The 24,037-nt window shown below is 39.7% G+C and overlaps 2 protein-coding genes across 2 annotated transcripts in view; one reads left to right on the forward strand and one right to left on the reverse strand.

Annotated features, from left to right (window-relative positions):
- The first annotated feature begins 12,201 nt into the window (after window positions 1-12,201).
- The window catches only part of ccdc146 (coiled-coil domain containing 146), a 51,896-nt gene continuing 40,060 nt past the window's right edge, over window positions 12,202-24,037 (forward strand). Inside the window, exons 1-2 of the mRNA XM_056367593.1 lie at window positions 12,202-12,337; window positions 13,310-13,509. Of these exons, the coding sequence (XP_056223568.1) occupies window position 12,337; window positions 13,310-13,509 (201 nt within the window). The 5' untranslated portion in view covers window positions 12,202-12,336. The remainder of the gene's footprint in view (window positions 12,338-13,309; window positions 13,510-24,037) is intronic.
- fgl2a (fibrinogen-like 2a) overlaps window positions 13,870-24,037 on the reverse strand; it is a 10,620-nt gene continuing 452 nt past the window's right edge. The window contains exons 1-5 of the mRNA XM_056367594.1: window positions 23,660-24,037; window positions 22,661-22,865; window positions 17,800-18,019; window positions 16,082-16,252; window positions 13,870-15,994 (exon numbers count right to left, since the gene is read on the reverse strand). The exon at window positions 23,660-24,037 is cut by the window's right edge and continues 452 nt beyond it. Of these exons, the coding sequence (XP_056223569.1) occupies window positions 15,679-15,994; window positions 16,082-16,252; window positions 17,800-18,019; window positions 22,661-22,865; window positions 23,660-24,037 (1,290 nt within the window). The 3' untranslated portion in view covers window positions 13,870-15,678. The remainder of the gene's footprint in view (window positions 15,995-16,081; window positions 16,253-17,799; window positions 18,020-22,660; window positions 22,866-23,659) is intronic.

Consider the following 24,037-nt stretch of genomic DNA (forward strand, 5'->3'; position numbering starts at 1 on the left):
TTTCATACCATATATTTACCAGAATTTTTCCAAATTTAGCGCATACATGTACACAGACACAAACATACACAGCTTTGGGAAAGAAAACACTCGTGATTATTTGCAAATGTAACAAGCCTCCCAGTGATATTATAAACATAACTAAAAGACTGTAGTTTTGGGAGTAAAAGCTACATTCGATCTTATGTGTAAAGCTTGATGAAGCATGACTAACCTTGGATGCTGTTTCTTCATAATCCAATGCTGTTTACTCAAACGGTAACAAAAGAGAGCAAACCGTGCTCGGAACACTTCATGATGTGTTTATCTTATCAAGTGAACATTTTAAATTCAATACTTATATCATCACTTTCGCATTTAAAAAAAATAAAAAATAAAAAAAAATAATTGCCACACAAAGACAGAGATAACTCTCTCCTCCCTTAGGTTGCCAAAGGGGATTAGATGTTCTTCTTTGTTGCAGCTCCAGTTTATTTTACACTGATAAGATTTTGCACATACTGGAACTTCAGCTAAGTGTAATATAGCGAGGTTGCGGTAAGTTAAAGTTTAAGGAAGTCTTCTACTTGAAGGTCAGTGTTATCTATTCAGTAACAGAGTGCATATTCTCAACGCAATGAATGGGGGCATATGTCACTGAAAAATTCTATCACAAGATGAAATCTATCTTAAACCTGCTCTGCAAATAGACACCAGTCTGAACGTCTCCTTATTTCTTTTGCAGCTTTGAGATGACCACTGGCTTTGCAAGTAAATTTTTTTTTTTTTTTTTTTTTTACATCTGTTTAACTACATGTTTCTTTAATTGGATCTTTTATAGAGTAGTTTTCTCTCAAAGGCTGCAATCTGTGATTTTAATAGGACAACAGCACCATAAACCTCAACCGCTAATAGGAGCTGTGGTGTGTCACAGTGCTCTGATCCTTTTGCCACTCTGCGGGCCATTCTTTAATGTCGCCAGCTGTTCATAGCAGCTGTCACACAATAGCGCACCGACACGTGTGCGCAAACTCATGCATCTTTGAGAATTTCTCTCGACCGTGGTGATCGTTTTTACTGTACCTTAAATTTACTGAAGCTGCACGCGTGGATATTTTTGGAATAATTCATTAGAAAAACATTTATCATTGAAAATAGTCACTGAACACAATCATTCCAATATCAATACTCTGTTCGACCAGTGGGTACTTTTCAGGGCACTGTATTAGGAAAAAAAAAAAAAAAGAGCTCTGCAGAGGCCATAAAAAGGAGGCTGTTTATGTGATTTTACAGTCTATAAATCATTCATCACTGTCGCAAATAGAAGCATGCAGCAACTATTTTGAATGCACAAGTGCTTGCAATAACTTTAGAGCTGACTATGTTGTCAGTAATGGAATGAGCCGCTTAGAGAAGCAGATTGATCGTATCTTCTGTGAGCATGTCTATATCGAGCCAAACTGGATAGTACAACATTACAAGAACCTCCTCTAATCTCTGAGGTTGTCCCATCCGAACCATTACCGAAAAAAACCCTCTCATTCAGCCCACATCCCCTCTCTTCATCTCTGCCATCTCTTCCCCTAGTGCTGTCCCTCATCCAAACCTTCCATTTGGACTCTCCATAATGGATTCTACTCACATCCCTTTTTCTTTTCTTGGTCTCTCTTGTCGCTGTCATTTTGCACATTTTACACATATAGCTGGCACCTCATGGGTGACTTCATTAATTACACTGCAGTTTATTGTAGGGGCTTTATGGTGCAGATGTAAATGTGCTCTGTTATGACTAACTGATATACGAATATACAGTATATAGTTTGCAGATAGCCATAAGGGAAACGTGTTTTTGTACACGAGGCCTTTCCAGATATTTAATTGTCCTCTGAAATAAATTTACAGGAATACTGTAGATCCTGAAATGAAAATTCCTCATCATCCGTCATTTGCAAACGCATTTGGGATGCTGAGCAACACATTTGCTTTTATCTTTGTTTCTCTGTCTGATGCCGGTGGCAACATTCATCAACCCACTGTAAACACATTCAGTAATTTCAGGGTTTTATATTTAGAGCTTAGGGGAAAAAAAGTGAGAGGAAATGAGAGAAAAGAGACGGGGAAACGAGACGCTCATCAACAACATGGTAGCTGCCTCCAAATGTAAATCGCTCTAATGGAATAAATAGGTGAATCAAACTCCTTTTTCCCTCCATAGCCCTTCATGCTGTCTTCTTTGAAAACCTTTTTCTTTTCTTCTGTCTTCACACCACCCTGTTTTTCTAATTTACTCCTTTTTTTCCTCTCTCTCTTCTTTCAGACCTATATGGTATTGAGTTTAGTGTAAACAGACAGGTTTGGACGCATGCCTGCTCCTGCATAAATAAATACACAGTTATCTCTGCCAGAGAAGCCATTTGATGGTTGTTGATCTGTGCATATTGCAGTGAACAGATCTCCTTGTAACTCTTGGTGATTTAAGGTCCACTGTGCAGTGGAAGTGTTGTGCATTAGTGTTTGTGTGTTGTAAATACGTCATGCAGTGGTGTGCCTAAAGATGATTTACCATGATGGGTAGGTTCTCATTGTAACATCTGTTTTCCAGCACTGACTAGCACCGACGGAGCGATAACGACATGTGCACACGCACAGTACGTGTGTATTTGTGTGTGTTGTCGACCCTGAAGAGGCGCCAGCTTCGCGTTCTCCCGTCTGTTTTGTCCTGAAAGGAATACTCCATAGTCTTTTGCTCGTGTACTGTGTTGCTGTGAGAGATCTTTGCGATAAAGCTGGTGACTGAAAGAATCGATGAATCAACAGTGCATTGACGTCATTTAAGAGGCAAAAATGCCTCGTCCTGTGGCTCCAGGTTGGGCAGAGAAAACAAGTTCATACACATTCGAATCGTGTTTATTTTCCCAACTTACTCAATGAGGCACACCTCCCATTAATCGTGCATGTAATATAAAAGACATAAAACTGGTTAATTTTGAGTATTCTGGCACATTCTGCCCTGTTTTCTGAGACTGCATGACCAAAGTCTCACTACGTCTAATTCACTGTGACCGCTCAGCTAATGGTGGAAATCCATAACAGCAGGAAGACAGGAAAGAGCTCCCTGGGTCAGATCAACCTCCCAATCCTTTATAGAGCAATACATATGCTTCCATATTTCTGCACCATCAAAAACAGCACAGAGGAGCAGGTGATGGGTCAAAGGTGGCAATGATGTCAGCGCGCAAGTTTTCCCAAGCATAGTAAGAGAAACAGAGAGCGAGAGAGAGAGACAGAGACAGTGGAGGTCTGAAGTGAATGAATTTACAGTTGGTCTTGTTTTGTAAGCAACCTTTTTTTTTTTTTCATCATGGTTTAACAAAGAGGCTATTGTCCCATCATTTGGTGTGCAGGCCTGTCACTAAACTGAAAAATATGAATGAACTTCAAACAAGTAAAAGAGAGTCAAGGCTGGTTTTGTGTAACAATCTTTCACAGCATTGGTTAGAAAGCGCAGCGGAAGTGAAACAAAACCTATAAAAAAAGTCATATGCTCATATGGGGTTTTGTAAGGCTGCGACCCAAAAAAACGCCTGTGAATTAAACCATTTCTATGAAGTCCATTATTTGAAAATACGAGCCAAAAAAAATAAAAAAAATGAAGAGAAACCTCACTAAAAGCTCGTCAAAGGGTTCATGTATATTTTAACAGAGGATGTGCACAATAAAGAAAAACGGTTTCACACAGATCACAGAAGCTGGTCCCACGCTCTCAAGACGCTGTTGTTCCAAACTCATGTCTTTTTTTTTTTTTTAAAGCTTTTCAGGTCTTGCTACATGTAATTGAGTTTGTGAAAACACAGACTCTCTCTCTCACACACACACACACATATGCACACAGTAAATTTTATAACCTCTGGAATTTCTTTTGCTGCGTAAACTCTCTACATCTGCAATAAAAGAGTGAAAGAAGGATTGTGTTCATGATGCGTAATGTAATTTTAAAACTTTGAGACTCAAATGTCAGATATAATACAATTATATGTTTTGCCCTTAAGTGGCCTTTTTAATTTAGTTTCACAGACTGTGGGCTGACAACAGCAGTTGTTTCATAAAGTAGTGCTAATAAGTAAAGCAAAGCAAAGGAGTGGGACCAGCTGAATGAGGGTTCAAAGGTCACCGAGGCGAGCCTGTAGCTGACCCCCGGAGCTACCGCTTTTCGCCGTGATCTTGACAGCTGCTCCTCCTCACTCACCTCGACTGCGCACGTGTTAACTTGTTGACTGACTGTTATTAGCTACGTTTTTTTTTCTTTTTCTTTCAAAACATGTTTCTTCCATTTACATTATTCTGTCTCTTTCAACGTCTTAACTCCTGCTGCTCGTCATCTGGTTCTGCGCCAGTGGCGAGGTCCGTGCCTCTGTTTCCTTTTTCGTCACTCAGGGAGGTTTTAGGACCAACTGGCAACTAAATAGTGGACTCGGGAGGATTCGGGTATGCGGCCGACTGCATGAGGTCTGGGTCACTGTGGGGGGTCGGTTTCCAGCTCTAGACGGTAATGGCTACGTCGGGACCCGCCAGAGAGAAAGGGTGTGAGTCATGACCTCTTTCAGCAAAGTGGCCTCTGAACAGACATACAGTCACACACAGATTTGTTTTGTTAGCTCTTCTCTTAAGGATTTCTCTTAATTAACTAGATGGGGTCTGTTTTCAGGAGAATCAGATTGTTTCTTTGATGAATTTAAAATGTTTAAAAGGAGCTTAATTGTACTTTTGAAGGACAGACGTTTGCGTTCCCTACCTCCACCCCAGTAAGAGCTCTCTGTAATTTTGGTTTTGGGGTGAAGGCTTTAGTCCCTGAGGACCAAACAGAAAACTCTCCACACTACAGAGAAACATTTCCAGCCTGGTTCTGACCACAGACAGGAAAGAAAAAAAACACACACACGTACATATACACACACACACACACACACACACACACACACACACACACACACACACAATAAGTTGTGGATATAGCAAATCATGCAGTAAAAATCAAATGTGCCTTCTTCAAGATGGTACCACCAGCCATGGAAAAAAAAAATCAGCGTGTTTTTACAACAATTGACATAAATAGAGACCAGATGACTGGAGACATATATATGTTTATTTTTAGCCACAAGACATGATTTCATGTGATGTGATTCCACAAAAGAGATAAAGTGATTTAATATGCTTCCAAATGTTAAGAACAAGCAATGCAGGCTGAGGGCCTCTTTTGCATAGATCAAACACATTACATGCAGTGAAGCTGCTATATAATCAGCAACTTTACATTACAAATGAATCACATGACCATATTTATGTGAAAGGGGACATTTATCGCATTTTAGCACCTTTCAGCTCATTGTTTTTGTTCCCTCTCACTGTTCTTATTAGCATTGTCAGCAAAAAAAAACTACAATAAACCTACTGTGTAGCACCAAACGGCAGACAGGTACAATTAGCAACAACCTTCATGAACATAATAGAGTATTTAGCAGCTGAAGTGTTTGACAGTTGGGTGTAGACCAAAGTGAAACTAACAGGAAGATGAATATTGGACACAACATTCATTAGCTGGCCAGAAACACAACTCCAAATGAATGCTAATGTTACTCTGCATCTGCTGGATGTGTGAATAGCCGCTTTGCTAACACAATCACATCAATCTCATAAGGTGATCATATTAAACGCTGTTTGCAGCTTTTTTCCGCTGCCCCCAAGTGGCTGAAAATCAGCTATTGCTGGTTTAAATTTAGAGTTTAAATTTAGAGAAAATAAAGGACTGTTTGATACCAGTCCTTGATGTTCTTGGCCCAGTAAACATCTTAGGGCTAATTAATGCTGCCCTACTGAAAAACCTCATATTGAACCGTATGATTTTGTTTAATAGGAGCTATTACAGTATCATTGTGTGGCCACCGTGCTCAGAACACATACGGATATTTCCACAACACTGAACACTAGTTTTCCAATAGGAAACATCAGGCAACATAGGTTTTTAATGAGCCTCATATAGCCACTGCAGAAATGTGGAATGTATCATTTTTCCCTTGGAGATTTTGCTATTATCATTTATTAGTGGTGACGAGTGACCATGTACACCAGATGTGGTGTTTTCGTGTCTGTATGTGTGTGTGTCCAAAAGAGAGCAATAGACAGAGAGAATGATTCATGATGAGAAAAAGTGACGTTCAAAGACAAAGAAAGGACAGAAAAAGAGAGATATATGAGATAGAAGATGAAACATAATAAAAAGCAAAAAGATGTGGTTGAAATAGATTGAAATAGAAGGATAAGAAGAAAATGAAACAGAGAAAGTGGGAGATGATTTGTTTCCTGGATGCTGTGCAGTCCTAACCATCTTAAGCAGAGAGTGCAGCGTTTGCATGGATGTGGCTGTCTGTGGATAACTGTGGCTGGGATGAAAGGGAAGGAAGCCAGGCGGCCGTGGGGAATTTCTCCCGGGATCTGTGGGAAACACACACATTAACACACACACACACACACACACACACACACACACACACACACACAAAGTGAACGCGTATGTAAATGAGAGGCTATCCTTTAGATCTGGCGAACAGATGAAGTTAATTGTTTCCATCCTCCTCAACAGGCGATGTGCAACTCTCAGAGAAATCGAATTACACTACACAAACATACATCATGTGTATTTTCTGTCTTTCTTTCTTTCTTTCTTTCTTTCTCCTCTCAGTAGACATTCCACTGTTACCCATAAAAGAGGTTAATACCCTGGAGGATGGGTCAGCTACAGATGTTTTGTAGGTGATTAAATCTCCCCTGACGTGATGAAACATGCATGCACGTCTCTTCTCACTATTGTGTTGTCTTAGATTTCCTGTATTGTACTGTAGGTAAATATGTGAAAAGGTATTGACACACACGCATGGGTGGAAGTGTTCAGATCCTCCTCCACTTAAGCGGTACTAATACAACAATAAAGTCCTGTGGTTCCTGGACTACAGAAGGGGTAAGGCCTCTTGCAAACAGTCACAAGGTAACTCTGAGGGGTTGTGAGATGTTTAATCGGGTTGGAAAGAAGAAAAATGTGAGAACATTTTATTAATTTTGGGACTTTTCTCTAGTCTTTGCTTTTTAGCTTACTCAAAATGACATTAGATTTAATATTCATGGTGATACGGTTTGGCTGATATGGACAAAATGTGACGGAAGTAAATCTTCTCTCCATGATGGCACCGAGATTAACTTTGGTAAAGTCTAAACCAACCTGAAAGATGTTTATGTAACTCAAGTCCGTCTCCGTGAGAATCAAGTCAAGCTGACTCATCACGTGTGACAGATAAGACAACCTGACCGGGCCTGTGTGCTCAGACTCAACATTTGAACATTCGGCTAATGTGACCTATGTGACCTCTTTTGTGCTCTTCTAATTTCCCCCAAATCCTTGACCATGAAATCCATACAAGTTTATTGGAAAGCAGTAAAGTAGATACAGGGCTATCTCCCCTCTCCTCAGTGGAAACAGGAAGGTTGTGGTTATTTCACTCTAATCCCCCTGGACATTTGCAGGGTGTCCTTGGATAAATTCCACCTCAGAGGTCATGGAGGGTCACATACCTGCAATCAATTAACTCGCTCCGCCGCCGGCTTTCAAGCAAGGATTTATAAATGTTCTCCTCTCTGGTAGTTGGTTTTTGCTACAATATTATCCTCTATTAAGACTTTTGGGATGAAATCCACTTTTTTTGCTACTCATGGCTCTACTTTGTTTTACTGGTTACAGTCCAAAGCTACGCATATGAACAAAGACAGTGATTCAGTAGGTTCCAGTAAACTATAATTACACTGGGCATTTAAGGTGAAAAGCATTAACTGAAGTTGATTTAGTCTTTTGGCATTCAGAGTCAGGCTGTTTTTTTTGTTTTTGTTTTTTTTTTTTCTCCCCAAATGATTTGTAATTACCTTTTAAAGATCTTTTTCACATTATTATTTTTTAACATTTATATGAGCTGAGTATAAACAAGGTCATTGTTTAAAGTGTCAAAAGTCGGGATAAACTTGATTGTCTCAGAGAGAAAAATTGTTTGGCAGCAAAAGCATCCAGATTGGAGACACGGTAGAAATCCAAAACACTAAATTGCTGAAGTTAAAAACACACTGTAAAGATAATAGGAACAGTCTACAACTGTAAAGTGGCCCTCAGGCTAAAAAGTGCATAATAAAATCTAATTGTAGTTGAAAATGCTGAAGTAAGCAATCCACTTCCTTTCAGGTTATACCTGTGCACGTATACAGGGTGGCGGTTGGCAATTTGTTTCATTTTATTGCACATCAGCCTGATGCAAAAGCTAGCCACAGATTAGTTACTTGTTATATGAGCGGCACCACATGTACGTCCCTCAGAAGTGTACAAAGCCTGGTGAGGAACATGCTGCAGCTCCGTAAAATAAGTACAGAGACCACATCAAAGTTAGAGAGAAGAGGCCTTTTATATGGTTTGGAATCCACATTAGTGCAAATATATTCATATTATATGATATCATTGTGAATCCTTATGTGTCCACTTGCTCCACAAACAAGTTCTTGAATACAGCTTTATCAATATTCACATATTTCTTGACCGTCATTGTACATTATACCATTTCAGTCTAGTATTTCTTTTATGACACCACTATAAACTGTGTGGATGGCACAAAAATGATCATAAAATGCCATAAAAGAAATACATTTAGATTTGTTACATCCCCTTTCTCATAGACTTCCTCAGTGAGGGAAGGTATGAAAACATGACTTCACTCCAAAGGCCTGCACTGGCAAAATTCAACAATCAAAGGCTTCAAATATGTTACATCAGCCAAAGAATTTGCCTCTAAAAAACAAATTTTTACAAAAAAAAAACCCCAACACACCATATTCACACCAGGTGTTTTTTTTATAGTCATCTTATAAAGAACAAGTTAAACAGTCTAGCAGGTTGTAAGTGTGATTAACTCACTTGTTTGGACACCCAAACAAATCCATGTAAGGACCCAGTACATCCTGCATGATATGCTGTACAATACATCTGTTTGATATGAGGAAAAAAACTTCTTACAAGTTTAGGACCCAACGTGACATGGCAAAATGCAGATAACATGCAAAATAACACAACATGCTGCAATGTGAAATATACGGTGAAATATGATACACAATATATTCCACTGCTCATGTGACCTTCTATTCTACTTTGTTCATTGGGTTCAAGTTTGTGGCCCATCCATAAGATCCTGTGACTTTGTGCGCCAACATTTCTCACTTCCTGATATATCGAAATACAAACAACTTCTGTTCAGGTTATTGATGAATTAGGCAATCTTCAAAGGTCAGCACTCGTTCCAAATGATTCGAGATATCCTGCAGAGAATGTGCAAAGCTTTTACTGGCTCACACATATGGCTTCATTTGACGTTTCTTGGAGATGAAGATACTATTTTTTTTGTCTATAGGAAAAGCCATGTACGGTGGTGGATCAGAGTTCGAGCTGGAGGGGGTCTTACAGGTCTGTTTTACAGTAAAAGAGTCCCTGAGGAACAATGTCCTAGATTCCCCACAGAGATCCCGTACAGGCTCTGAAAAATGACATCAGACTCATAGTTTGCCAAGAGCACTTCTCAGTTTCTCGGTGATTTATGTTTTAGGTAGTCCACTAAACTCTGAAATATTCCTACAGAATGTAAACCCAGCAGGATCAAGTTTGATCCAACGAGAAGGGCAATGAGGAGTTTGATTAAGTTTCGTGTTTTCATCCTTCTGGTTGAACAAATCAACAGTAGTCATAACATATCATGCAGTTTCATCTATTGTTAGAACCCATTCCATCTTTGAATATAAGGTAAAGACACACGTTTTATCGTCGAAGTGCACAGATGATTCAGTTTGCACGTCCATAAAAGCTGGTTCCAGGGTTTTAAGAGATTTTAAACATCTGTTTATAAACTGTCTCCAGACACTTTGTCTGAAGGACAAAGTCTTTGACGAGAGAAACTGTAACAGCAGATTACATGTATGGAAAAATAACACCGCTCATTGTGTGTGTGTGCGTGTTAATTAGGGCATTTAAAATGGCCTCCCAACACCCAACCCCACATGAAAGACAGGAGGTGGTGGGGGTTGTAAAATTACCCCACTATCCCCAAGTTGCGTTTGTTGTGACTACAATACAGCAGTAAAGTGGAGATCTGGATGCTGCACCCTTGGAGTACAGTAACTTTTTCCAAAGGTGTGGTTTATGCAGGGGCAAGTGAGCAATCAAACACATGCAGGACATGCACACGCACGCACACACATACAATGTGAAACCTGTGGTTGCTGTGATACTCAACCTTGTTCATAAAACAACAGTAGCAGCGAACGTCACCCTTAAAATCTATCTTATACTGATATATAGTTGCAATAACACATATTGTAGTAGCGTGGTATGTCAGTAATATTCTGAGTTAGTGAGTGAGCAATAATTTTGTTAAAATAGATTTCACCTTCTTACAAGGTGGATAACTATTTTTGAATACTAATTTCTCTGCACTATAAACGATAAATCCTAAACACAACAGGTTACACCCCATCACACGTGGAAACACACTGTATAAATTACATTACACTATTAGGATATACCAGCATAAAGACAAAGCAATAAATCAGTTCATAGTTAAACGCAAATTAAAATGCATAATCTCAATAATTTGATTTAGACCACTTGCATCCACTTGCCAATCTAGTGTATAGTATAGTCCCAGTTTTCAGCCATGCTAACTGATTAAATTTTATCATCAACATCTGTTATAGATTAAAATAGATGTTAAACTTCACAGCAGGTACTGTGAACTGTGGGGGAGAAAATTCATACCCATGAATGGCAAAATTGTTTTAACATAAACACATATAGTCAGATGATTTTATCGGTTTGACTGGGATGGAAGGGCAAACATCCGGGGACCATAGAGTGGTACAGTCGATGCATTATGCCAATGACTGACTCAGCAACAAATAGTAACATGAAGAAAGCAAACTTTATTTTAAGTTTCAGCATCCTTTCATTATGCCCACATACTTCTGCAGTTCTAAGTTGCACTCCCAAAAATAGCCATAAAACTGGGGCTTATGTTTTATTTAGCCAAAAATGGTAATACGAGGGGCACACGAGGGACAGATTTTCAGCAAAAAATAAATATATGATTCAGAAGTTTGCATATCCAGACTGTTGGAGAGGATTAAAGGTTAATTTGGAAACCTGGCTTCCACCACAAACATTGATACCAAAGTGCCGGGTCATTTGTTTGAATTTAACAAGTGGTGGTAAAATTAGGTCTACACAATGAACAGGTTTAATTAGAGAGCCATTTTAAGAAGTCAGATTTGTTCTTTGATTCTCCGTCATCTCCACCCTCTTTAATTATTCCTGGCTAACAATGGAAACACAGCATGAAATTTGGATCTCAAAGGTTTGCCATTATAATGCTGATGCCGTCTCCCTTGTTTCACCACTTTTTTAATCTGTAATCAAAGTCAAGCCAAACTGCCAAACTGCAATCGCTGGAAAAATCATCAGTCATTTCAGCTGCTGACTTGGTGCACAAAAATAGTATCTCTCCTCTGCCAAACCAACAAATCGCAAGGAAGTATACAGTCAGTATGGTTAAACTCAAATGAGGCTGAGTAATAGACAAAGCCATTACAGAGGGCTGTTGTTGCAGCTGTTGCAGGGGGTGAAGAATGGGTTATGCCAGCTCTCAAGAGTGCAGTGTGGGAAAGAAGCTGTCAGGGGAACAGCAGTGTTGCATCATCACCATCGTTTTCACCTTGGATTCAGGTCAGTTGATTATAGTTCCATTTCAGTGCTCAGTCATTCAATGTGTTCAGCCAGCTGGCCTTTGATGCTGCTTTGTGTGGCCAATGCATGACAAATGTTGATAGTGTGCTGGAAGTCAACTGTAAATGACTATTTACCGCCATCTGCTGGGCAATCACGGCAAGTGTAAAACGAGATTTTGGATTAAACTTTAAAATCTTTTACTAAGTTGAATATTATCTACTCTTAACTTTAAGGAGCAAAAGATAAGCATAGCCTACATATAAAAAAAAACAATGTGACGACATGAGTATTCACCTGACATGACTGGCGACGTATTGCGTCGTTGCTGTGGTAACCACAACACGCTGAGAAAAATCAATGATTGGGTTTTGCTAACATGAGCAGTGGTTGTAATTGTAACAGTTCAAAGCGTATGGTCTTGTAGCTTTAAAGCTCATGTTCTTGTAGCTTCGTGGGACAAAAGGACGGAGTCTTGAAGACGAGTGCGAAAACTCAAGATACTCAAAAGTAAGACTTTTGCAGAAATGTTTGTTTATTTGTTTAGCAAACACCCACATAGATATTAAGCGAACTAACGTTACTTGTAGCTAACTCGTTAGCTTTGTTGTAGGTTTTTAGTGGCCAACGCGTCATATTTTAGCGGTTTGAGGGCATAATTTGTGCATGTGGAGAACTTTTACAGGAAAAATTGTAGGGGGGGTTGCCATGAATACGTCCATAAAGCTCTATCAGTATTTTACAAATATGATTATTAAAGATGCTAAACCGCTACATTTTTAACTTTACATATATTAACAGTCGCAAAAACTTTGGTTTTTGAAAATAATTATTTTAAATTATTAATATGCCCCCAAAATTGTGTGGTTGCACTGGTTTGTGCAAACTCAAAACCAGAATGTACTTTGATTTCCGCCACCCACACTTCCGACTCGAATTCCTTCAAAATAAAAGTGCAATTTTCACACATTTAATTGATTCTACCCTGTGTTGTCTGTCTCTACTCTATCTATCATATTATCATTATTATTTACTCATTAATGGTTTTAGAAAAGGAATACAGCCCCTCAAAGTCTGCATTGAAAAACTGCAGACAAAGACTGCAAACAACAAACCATTATATGACATTGTTTTGGCTTCAAACTAAAACCACCCACGTTTATAATATATTTGTTTCTTGAACAATTTGTATTGACAAATGCTCCAGGCAGTTGTGTAGCAGTACTTTTTGCAACTACCCTGTGACCTTTCTTCTGAATTACATTTTTAGAGTAACTCTCCTCTAGGGAAATTACAGAGAGTATGTACTATATAGCCAATCTAAAGATATGCAGCCCACATAGCCTATTGCTGATGTTTTTGAAGTATCCTTTAACCATGTGTTCTGTTTCATAACTGCATTGCTCACTCCCGTTTCTGTCGCTCTTCCTCCAATCATCAACCTTTCTACGTATACCCATCAATACATTGGTGGGTCATTAGTGAGTCTATCTGAGCAGCAGGATAGCAGGCCTCCCAGCAGAGCAGAAGTGGACATGGATGAAAAAGACGAGGAGGAGGTGAAGAGAACAGAGGCGAATGCCCCTCTATTGGCCCTTGCACCTGATGCGTCGCTCCCAGAAGAGCAGCACTCTTCCAGTACTGATGTTTCTGCTACTACTGCTTTCCAGTGCCTAGATGAGGTAAGACTCATCATAAGACTAAATTATCATATTTTATGTGAATGGGATTTTAGAGGTTTCATAGGGAAGACAAACATCACATTTGTTGCAGTTGCAGTGACACTATTTACTCTAATTGCTTAAATCATACAGAAATAGATTATAAATGCTTTTAAAAGAGTATGTAGTGTTGTAGGGAACTAATGGATCTAATGCGTCTTTTTACAAACAACCAGTGCTAGTGTATTTAAGAACAAATTCTTCATAGAATATAACTTGGTACTGTAAATGGGTTTATGTGCCTTACAATGTTTAAAACTTAAAATGTTTTTTAATGTTTAAACAAAAGTGAATGCTTGGAACTTGAAATCATCACATGGATGAGCACAATACTTTTTATTAACTTGATCGTCACATACAGTAAACAGACATTAAAGTCACAGACGCACAATTTGATCATTTATCTTCTGTGAAGCTGATATGAACTCATTCTTTTGTTGAGTTGCTTTATTGAATGAACATCTCATTAACCCATTTATGATGGGCATGCAGCACCTCATCCCTCCATTTTTACAGGCGTCATATAGCCCTGGGTACTAGACGACAGACACTTCAGAGTTTCTACTCGTGGAAAACTCATGCTAAACTTGTATACATTTTTGTATACATTTATTGAGGGTGATTCCAATACAGAAGATGCTTTGAAAATAGGCATCCATATGATTTAATTCTGCCAAACACTGCAATGTACACAGCCATGTAGTTAGAACTTTATTCATTTTTTTGATATAAAAACTGCATATCTTTTGGCATGACAGTTGAATATGAATGATAGAAAAGATCAATATTGTACACACACACAAAGCTCCAAATACACACATATTTACTATGAATGGTCACAATAATGCACAGTCTTTATCACTGCTCAAATGTCAACAATCATTAGACTTTGTACTGTATGACCTATGTATTATATAAAAGCTATCATAACCTCACAAAATAAAATAAATACTGTACACATCCTTAAAGTCAAACATTTCCTTCCCCATCTTTCCCATTCACAGTGTGTATAAAATGGATTAAATGATGATATACAGTTTTCTAACATTAGGCAGCAGTATTGTACAAGTGGTGAGTCGGAAGGCTTTTTTTTTTTCTTTTCTTTTTTTACACATGAAAACTGGTGTATGGCATCAACATCAAGAGATGCGCAGTAGTTCAGTGCACCCACAGCTATGGGTGGAAAAACAATTTAAAGTTTTTTCTTGCAGCGTTGTCCTGCTCTGTGGCTCCTGTCAAGTAGAATTTACTAAAACCACCCATAATGCAGAATGTACTTGGGAATGACCCAATAGAAATTTATCTCAGGCTACATGTTTATACTGGGATGTTTTATAATGTATATAATAATAATACATTAGCAAAGTGTCCCAATGTTATTGAATAATGACAAAGAAGCTATTACTTCTTCACTGCTGCCTAAAGAGTGCTGTGTATCACTGGTTGTAGGTTTTTTTTTTAGTTTTTTTTTTTAACAGTTTGACTCTGACCCCAGGATGAAGTCTTTCTCAATTAATTTCATTCGTACTCAAAAGTGTATCATCAGCTCTCATATACCTCACTTGAGTGGCTGCTGTTAATTATGAAACCATTTGGAGTGGAGAGAAATTATAGCTCATTAGTTTTTACTACTACTATGTGCTGTGCTGTGTCCTGACTGGGTTTATAGTGGGAGATGGCAGGACAGAAAGTGGAGAAATGTCAGAGAAAAAGTGAAAAATCTCTCATGGTAACCCTCCATATAATATTATGGCCCCTGTAGGAGGCTGCCCTTTACACTGCATGTGTGGGTTTTTTATTAGTCCATCATCGTTCACAGTCCATCGTCCTTTATTATTATCATTTTAATCCAACGTTTTGAAGGCCACACTCACTATAGTAGAAGAAAGTAATAGCACAGTTAAATTTTTTCACAATTATTTTTGTTATTACTGCATTCAAACTTCTATAGGGCTATAGGGCTTGTAGTCTGTTTCAGTGTACACGTATGCATGTGTAAATGTGTGCAAATGCATGACTATGCGCATGTTTATGAGTTTCTGAGTCTACTTGTTCTTCCATTTTATTTGTCTTTATTTGTGTCTTTCCGTCTATCTGTCTGACTATACTCATGAATAATTACCTGTCCTCTTAAGGAGCATAGTTCTTGGGCCGTATCATCATCTTGACAGTTTTGAAGGCCTGCCTGTAGTTTGTAGGGTAGTACTCTGTTGACATGTTGTGCCATGTTCCCCAGAAGATCCCGTTCCTGACTCCTTTGTACCTCTTGTGGTAGTACTTCCCGTTGAGGTTGGCAGACATGCAGGCATCAAACCACCAGCCGGAGCTGTAGTAGGCGCCGCAGTTTCCGGAAGGGTACATGTCGTTGTCACGGTCGGGCGTGGAGAAGAATTTCTGGTCATGGTTGAAGTGCTTATTGAAACTGATGGCGTTCCCAGCGGTCCCACTACAGTGACACATCAATATATATTAGATGTTACTGTCCTTAATGAATATTGGATCACACATGCATGCACAGAATCTAATATTGTACCTGTATCCACTGACAGACAGCCGGTAGCGTAGGAACTCATTTGCCACGTAGAACTGGTCGTACTTTGCGTATTCCCGGACACCCTCAAAGTCCTCCAGCTCAATACGCAGAATCATGTCTTTAGATTTTGTCAGCAAGTGGATATGGTCATTGCCCAACCAGAATTCACCTCTGCAGTAGAGCAGAAGATAGAGGAAGGAGGGGACAGAACAGAGCAAAATGAGGGATAGGATATAAACAAGCTCATTTTCTTGTACACTTGATTAGAAATGTTGATACAGTCAAAATAAATGTACTTATCACCACAGGGGAGGAGAGGAAAAGAGAAGAAGCAAGGGGAGAGTAGTGTGATAGTAAAAGAAAGCTGGGAGGAGACATTATTCTTTCAGTGGGAGGTAATACTAGATCTGTAGGTGAGGTAACCATGGTTATTTCCCATATAAAATGAATTCCTAGAAAAGCAGAGAGGACAGTAGAGAAAATGAGCTGCAATTTGTATAAAGCTATAGTATAAGCACTGTGTTAAAAAGAAAAATCATCATGAGAAGACTGCTTCCCTGTATTTTCTCCTGTTCCCAAATCTGAACTTTGTTTTTGTTTCCTTTCAGTCATTAATTTTGGTCCACAGGTTTATGATCTGTTAAATGAGGTCAAACCTAATGTGGTGATATATGTTTGTTTTGTTGTTTTACAAGTGAAAATCCATCAGTGATAGTGAAAACAGATGGTGAACAATCAGTGGTAGGCAGAACAGGTGTGTGTCATTAGGCCCTCTAAACAGTGATTGACTGGGCACTCTCAAGTTGTGGAAGGAGGGTTAGAACTGAGTTTCTGTTAAAATTGGTGCACTCATGGGTGTGCATTGGTGCCTATATACAGTAAGTTATATTCGTTAGCTGTTACAGAGGAATTAATGGTTGAATTGATGGTTTGTTTGTTATTCTGTTTTCTTTGAGAGGTTTATATCATTCTAGCACTCCCCCATGATAACCTGAGGAAATGGTACGTTCTAGCAAGGAGAAGGTATAAGTCCTATCACTTGTGCATAGTCACATATTTGACAGTTTGCTGTGAGGTCATAGACTGTCAGATTGTTTTTCTCCTCTTATTTTAAATGTTTTTTGTTAAACCTCATGTGATTTACTTGTTTTTTGCCAATATCCCCTTTAAGTTTTCCAGAACATCAACTGTGCTTTATATGGGCTAGAGACACTACAGTCACCATACAAGAAAGTCTATGATTTGTGGTGATTATTATTTTCCACCCTCCTTTTACCCATGTGTTATCTGAGACTTGTGTCTTGCATACAGATGGGAGTAAAAAAAAACAAAAAAAAAAACACTTTGGATGTCAGTGATTTGAAAATCTGCCAATCCAACCAACTGACTCCTTTATTGAACACGACATACTATAACAATATTTACAAAAAAAAAAAGAATAAGACCTTACAACACCAGCTGGAGGTCACTAGTTGTCTATAAAGTAATGTCCCAGAGTTTACAGATCTCATCTCAAAGTTGTAGTTCCTAGTCTGAATCAAGGGTCTAAGGGTAGAGGGTGTCTTATTGTAAAGACATTTGTGGAAAATTTGTTTTGATTTTGGGCTCTATAAATAAAATTGACTTGACTACAGGCTTCCAATAGATCTTTTTCCCCTGTGCTAAACATGACTAAAGACCTATCGCAGAGTAACCTTGAAAAGATTGAAATCCAATACCTGAAGTTGCCGAAGCCCTTCTTATACTCGACCCAGGTGCGGTTGAAGCTAACGGACCCGTTGAGCCGTTGCTGTATCACAGTCCAGCCACCTCCAAAGGACTCCATGTCACAGTAGACCTCAAAAGTCCCGTTGCGGGGATCAGGAGTCACACGATACACACCGTTCTTCCTTGTCTCCAGCACATTGTAGTCTGAACAGTCCCGAGGGGCTAAGATGACTGTTGGGAGACAGGGAGAAAGAGAAAAGAGAGGACAATTTTAAGGGGATGTTACAGACATTCGATAATCTTTTCACTTTGCTCTGGCATTTTTCTCTGCCCAACCAAGGGACTGTAATAGAAACAGCCCCTGAGGCTGGGGAGGACTGAAGAAAGGAAAAGAGAATGAGATGTCTTTTGTTACAAGACTGTTCCCCATGACTTAACATAACAATTCCTTGTGTGAATCACACTAAATTTCAGCTTGTCGTGAAGCGTAAAACATTTGTATCACTAAATACTGTCTCTTGGTAATCATTTCAGTACATCCCAGTCTATTCCATTGTTTCTCAGCATGGTGTCCCTTTTCTGAAAGTCACATTGAGAATCAGAGGACTCTGATGAAAGAGAGTGAGTGAAAGGACAAAGTCCACTGTCGGAGGATAAGTCAGTGACCTTCCCTTGTGCTGCACCACTGGCTCAATTCATTCCCTTCCCACTTATTCGTCTACCTCTTGCTCCTGTCCCCTGTGCTGCGCTGCAGGCCACTGACCCAACCCAAAACCAAGGTCCAAAAGCCCTTGTCAGTTAGCATTTGAGAGCTGAAAGGAACAGACCTGTCAAAACGTGGGAAAGTGTAAAACTGGATTAGAGGGGCGTACCCCCTCCTTGCACATTCTGCACCTGGGGCCTAAATCATCCTGACATTGGGCAGGCAGCATGTGGACCCCTCCTGAGTTTGACGCTCTCCATTGCTGATACAGTTTTGTCATACTGTTAAATCTGTTTAGTGGTTTAGTAGGCTATAATAGAGTGAGGAGGGAGGTGCATTCTGAGCTCAGAGGACCAAACATCAGGTTTCTTGAGGTGCAGGGAGGAGTCTAGAGCAAATAGTGTTTGTGCTTGGGAGTGCAGTCGTAGTACTTCCTGCTAACATTAGTGCAAGGTTAGACTTGAGTTTTCTTCCCTCATGGTTAAATCAGAAGGTATGTGTAACAAGTATATGGCACACAAAATAAAAGCACCATTCATATATTTGGTTGCTTTGACTTATAGCCATCCACTGTATTTTCCTTTCACATTACACAAAAATACTTGTACTGCAGACGGTAGATCACTCCATATGGAAAGAGTCGAGTGTGAGGTTGAAATGTATCCTTGTCACGTTAACAGCTCTGTCTGCGCTCGGCATTCAAAGTATTGACCTGTGAATTCTTTCAGTGTCTCCTTCACTTTAAGTGTCTGCCTGTGTAGATTCTCCACTTCACATCTTCCTCTCCATTTGTCCCCATCTGTCTGACCGGGCTGCCAGTGTGCCTAGGCAGACGAGAGCCACCTCATCTCACTACCACTGGCACTGTGCCTGACCTAAATAACTCTAATATGAGCGACTTACTGATGCCCTAATCTGACTGTTAGCTGACTGGCTGTCTTATTGTTGAGGTGGCTGAGTAACAGATTGACTGACATGCTTTTACAGATGACTTCTTGACCGCTTGAATACCACATTGCTTGTTTTACCTTAAACAAATAAATGATTGACATAAAAGGAAGACAGCTGTGTTATCAAGGAAGTATGCCTTGTGACAAACAGTACTCATTTAAGATTAGCACCTGTAATGGAAGGAAATGTGTGTCCAAAGTGATAGTATAATCTTTCCCTACAAATACAGCTTAAATCGAATACCGCTGTCAGTTTTAATGCGATGAAGCCATCATCAAAAAGCAACACTCTTCCTTTAGGAAGTTGTGTCACCACATGTCAGACAAGCAGTTCCTGACAATGTAGCAGACTAGGCATCCATTCTTTTTTGTCAGTAATTGACTTAATGTAGCTGAACAGCAACATGAATTGCTGTCCATTCACCTCAAGGCCCCAATATATCTTGCAGGAGTGAAAGTGAAGATTAGCTCTTGCAGTGGGGATGGGAATTGGCAAAGGGGGGGGGGGGACAAATGTGTGAGCTGTGAGTGATAAAAGCATCTTGACATACGTATTAGTCCTGCTTAATGGAGAAATTGCAATCCCGCATTGGTCTAAAATGTCTGGGTATAAATGCTAATGCTTTATTAGCTACACATTTCTTCAATAGGTTTTGTATTTTTTTAGCTTGGAACAAAAAAGTTTAAATGAGAAGTTAGAAAAATGTGTTGTTTTTTTTTGGGGGGGTTTTTTGTGTGTCCTTAGATGTCTTTCCAAAACTCATGGAGTGTAAATGTTTGAACTGTAGTGTAGCTTAATGAGCTCTACCAGTGTGGCTGGTTTCTAAATCCCTGCTCATGTGTGAATACTTAACATTTACTTTCAAATGATCCATCACCACTGCTTCCACCTCTTATCTAGATATAAACACACATCTGTCTCATACGACATCTCTTTAAAATGTTATGTCCGCTTGCCTGCCCTGCTCAGGATGAAAACAGAATTTAAATTTAGTTTGTTCAAATCTCTATTTAACAGTTATTTAATCATTTCTGCTACAATTTGGCAGCTAGATAGTTTATTAAGGATTCAAGAGAACCATTTAACCATGAGTTGCTTCACTAAGCACTTTTGACATTGTGATAAACAACCGGAAAACATTAAACTCTCAAGGCCTTTTTTACTATGTCGTATTAATGGGAGGTAGAGGGGCGTATTAATGCAGCATCTGGTATTAGTCTCTAAAGATGAAGAATTAAGACACTTCACATTGTGTGCTAAAATGGGACAGAATTTGCATTGGTATACAAGGAAAAAGTTTTCAGTTTTTAATGTTGTTTTTGATTAAGAAGAATCACAAGAGTAAAACAATTACAGCATTGTTTAGACTCATGTTGTGAAACTACGGCAGTCTTATCATTAGACTTTGGTATATTTCCATGGTAACAGCTGTCTCTTGTCTACTGCCTTCAGATTCACTTCAGACACCATCAGGCATGATTTCCTAACTTGTAGCAGAATAATTTGCCGGTTCTTGAACTTAACATGACAGATTGATGTACAAAGACAAGTGTTACTGACCCTGTGTGCCCTCCGTGACTAATGTTGGGAAAGCTGCCTATATTACTTCTTGTGTTGTTGGCAAGAGATAATGAGAGTTAGTTGTTTTATGCAGGAACGAGCACTCAAGAGCATGACCTCCAGTGCAAAAGAGAGGGTTAGGGTGGGGGGGAGTGAAGGGAAGAGGGAAGGCACCGGGAAAGGGGATTAAAGAGAGGGAGACGGGGAAAGTTAGGGCAAGAGAAGATAAATGCATGCAGCAGGGGAGAAAAGACACGAAATGGAGAGATGAAGTAGAGATGTGCTTCAGATACATGTAAGAGAGAAGGACCAGGAATTGAAGGGGAGTTTGAAGGAGAAAGAGGCAAGAAAAAACACAGACGTGAAAAAACTAGTATTCCCTTCACACCACTGTCCCAGCTAATCTACTTAGAAATAAGCTCACATCTGTTTTCCACATAAAAGCCCCAATATAGTGTCACATTCACTCATGCAGAATCGGGATATTATTCAGCTTCAGTCTGAAAAGTGGCCTGCATTTCAACTGTGCCCTCATCCAAATAAGCTTTTACACCAATGTAAAGTGGAATGTCTGTTATGCTTAGCTAGTTTCCAATCCCTGCTGATAAGTCTCCATCATGAGATTCCACTCCCTTAAGCTTATTTCTTAAATGTTCACACCATGTGGTACCATAGGCGCCAAGTATCTGTCTCTCTCTCTTTTCTCCCTCTCCCCTTTGTTTGAGTTTCTGCATATGGACCATCATGGTGGAATGTCAGGGCACTTGATTTAGTTATATAAGAGGTCATTTGAATTCTCACTTTGACCCTATGTTGTCATATTGCTTCACTCATGTACCGTATGACCTCAACCGTAAGTTATGTTGCTGGGGTAATTTTTGCTATGGCTACAGTGAGTAGACGGGCTCTACTGTAGTTATGTTGTGTACATTGGAAGATTTTGTAGGCATGATACCCTCACTGCAGTATCTTTACAGTATCTTTTGGGAAAATTAATTTTCTCCTGATTATACAAGCCTCCCCAAAATATGTAATGTTGTTCTCACTGGTAATGGGAAGGCATGTCGCAACACACCATTGTGTACTGTTGAGAAGGTCATTGTCAGCCTGTAAGATTTTATTTCCCATTTCCCATTTCCCAGAAAGACGGGCCTCATTGGGTGAAGGTGACCACCCAGAGTAGGGTTGTTTGTAGTGATTACAAGTCGCCATGTCCACTTAGATGTGATTGGATAGATCCTATGCCAAAAAAATTCACCTCATAGCAACCCAAACTGCAGGATGTGTTTGGAGTGTGCCAGAATTTCATTACCATAATAACATCTGTGGAGAATTTGTGAGAGTAGAAAAGAATAGAGACCAGGCTTCTTGATCATACCCAGAGGGATTACAAAAAATGCACGAGCGGAGGAGAGAAGAAGAGAGACATCTTTGAAATAGCAAAGATAGAATAGAATAAAACAATAGAAAATGCAGAGAAAGGGGTTTTGAGTTGTAAGAGAATATATATTTGGTAAATACCTTAGAAGATGGAGAGGGCTTTCAGAGGACAAGGTAAAACGTAAAAGAAAAAGTAATTGGAGAAAAAGGGCTGGAGCCCTCAAAAAACAACAAAAACAAGAATGCTGCTAAATCAATCTTACTAAAAGCAGGCTTACACTGAGGGGAATTCTGTACTGCACACTGGGTGTTGCAGGTGGAGCTGAGCTGTTTGACCACTCCAGTGATGTTCTCCACTCGTCTGTCCACCATAGCCTGCACGTTCTCCATGTTGAGCAGGTTGAGCCCCTCCAGACGACCCTGCAGAGCCGAGATCTGGCTCCTGGCATTGCGCAGGCTGGCTGACATCCTATTCAGCTTCACCTGGGAAGGGACAGAGCAAGAGGGGAGGGTGAGGAAGGGGGGTGGGGGGGATTATTTCTGTGCACCGAATACAAAGCAGGTGGATTACTGAAGTCACCAGTCTCCTTCATTGTTTTACCGGCCAATTTGAATTTTAGAATAGAAACAGGTCTGCGTGATGGTTGGCCGTCTGCCAGAGTGGCTGTGAGAGTCAACAAGCGTACCAGACAGAGCAAAATTTACTGCCATTTGGCTGGTGTCTAAGGCTGATTCCCCACCCTGTTTACAGTACCAGGAATTTTCCCTGGTGGATTGCTGCCAGGTAGGACTTTACAGGTCTGTTAACATTTGGTCAGTTTACATTCCAGCTGGGTACATTTGACTGGGCATATTTAGTTGTACCTAGAATGTTTATAAAGCATGTTTTACTTTAGTTTGTTTAGATCAGTCTTCACAAGGCTGATAAATAATACTGGCTCATGGTGGAGTTTTGATGGACATATAAAGAAACTGGTGCAGTACCACTATTACACTGTGTGTGCAGACCTCTAAATAATTTTTTACTGTGTGCTGATGAGGATCTCATAGTAAAATGCCAGATTTTGTTGTCTTTTTTTTTTTTTTATATGACAGCAATTCAAGAATTGCCTACCCTAACTTGGATTAGGCTGACAAAGCATACACTTAAATTATTCTGACATCAACAAAATATAATATTGTTTCATCTTTCCACTTTATGAGATAGCATTCATTCATCAATTTAAAGTAAAAAAAAAAAAAAATGTCTGTTTTATAGAGACTGGACTGCCTTTTACCTGCATCTCCTGCACATTGCTTGGGCTTGGTGTAATTTTCCCAAAAATAGAACCTTGTCCCAGTCCAGTACCGTCCACAGTAGCTCCAGGGAACATCCCATCTCCCCGCTCCTCTTGGCTGGATGCACTTTGCACTTCCTGTCCTGTCAGGTCCAATCTAATTCCCTCCACACCATCCCTCTGTCCTTGGTCAGCTTGCTGATGCCCAAAAGCTCCATTGCCTCGTGCCCCACGGCACTCCTGGCACCCACTCTTCAGCTTGTTCACCACCTCCTTCAGACTCTGCAGCTCCTTCATCGTCTTCTCCAGCAGCCTGAACTGCTTGGGTAGATGGATGGTGAGAGGAGGTAAAGTGAGCTGGTACGGGCAGTCCTCCCC

Source organism: Seriola aureovittata, chromosome 22 (genome assembly GCF_021018895.1).
Source record: "Seriola aureovittata isolate HTS-2021-v1 ecotype China chromosome 22, ASM2101889v1, whole genome shotgun sequence".
Lineage (NCBI taxonomy): Eukaryota > Metazoa > Chordata > Actinopteri > Carangiformes > Carangidae > Seriola > Seriola aureovittata.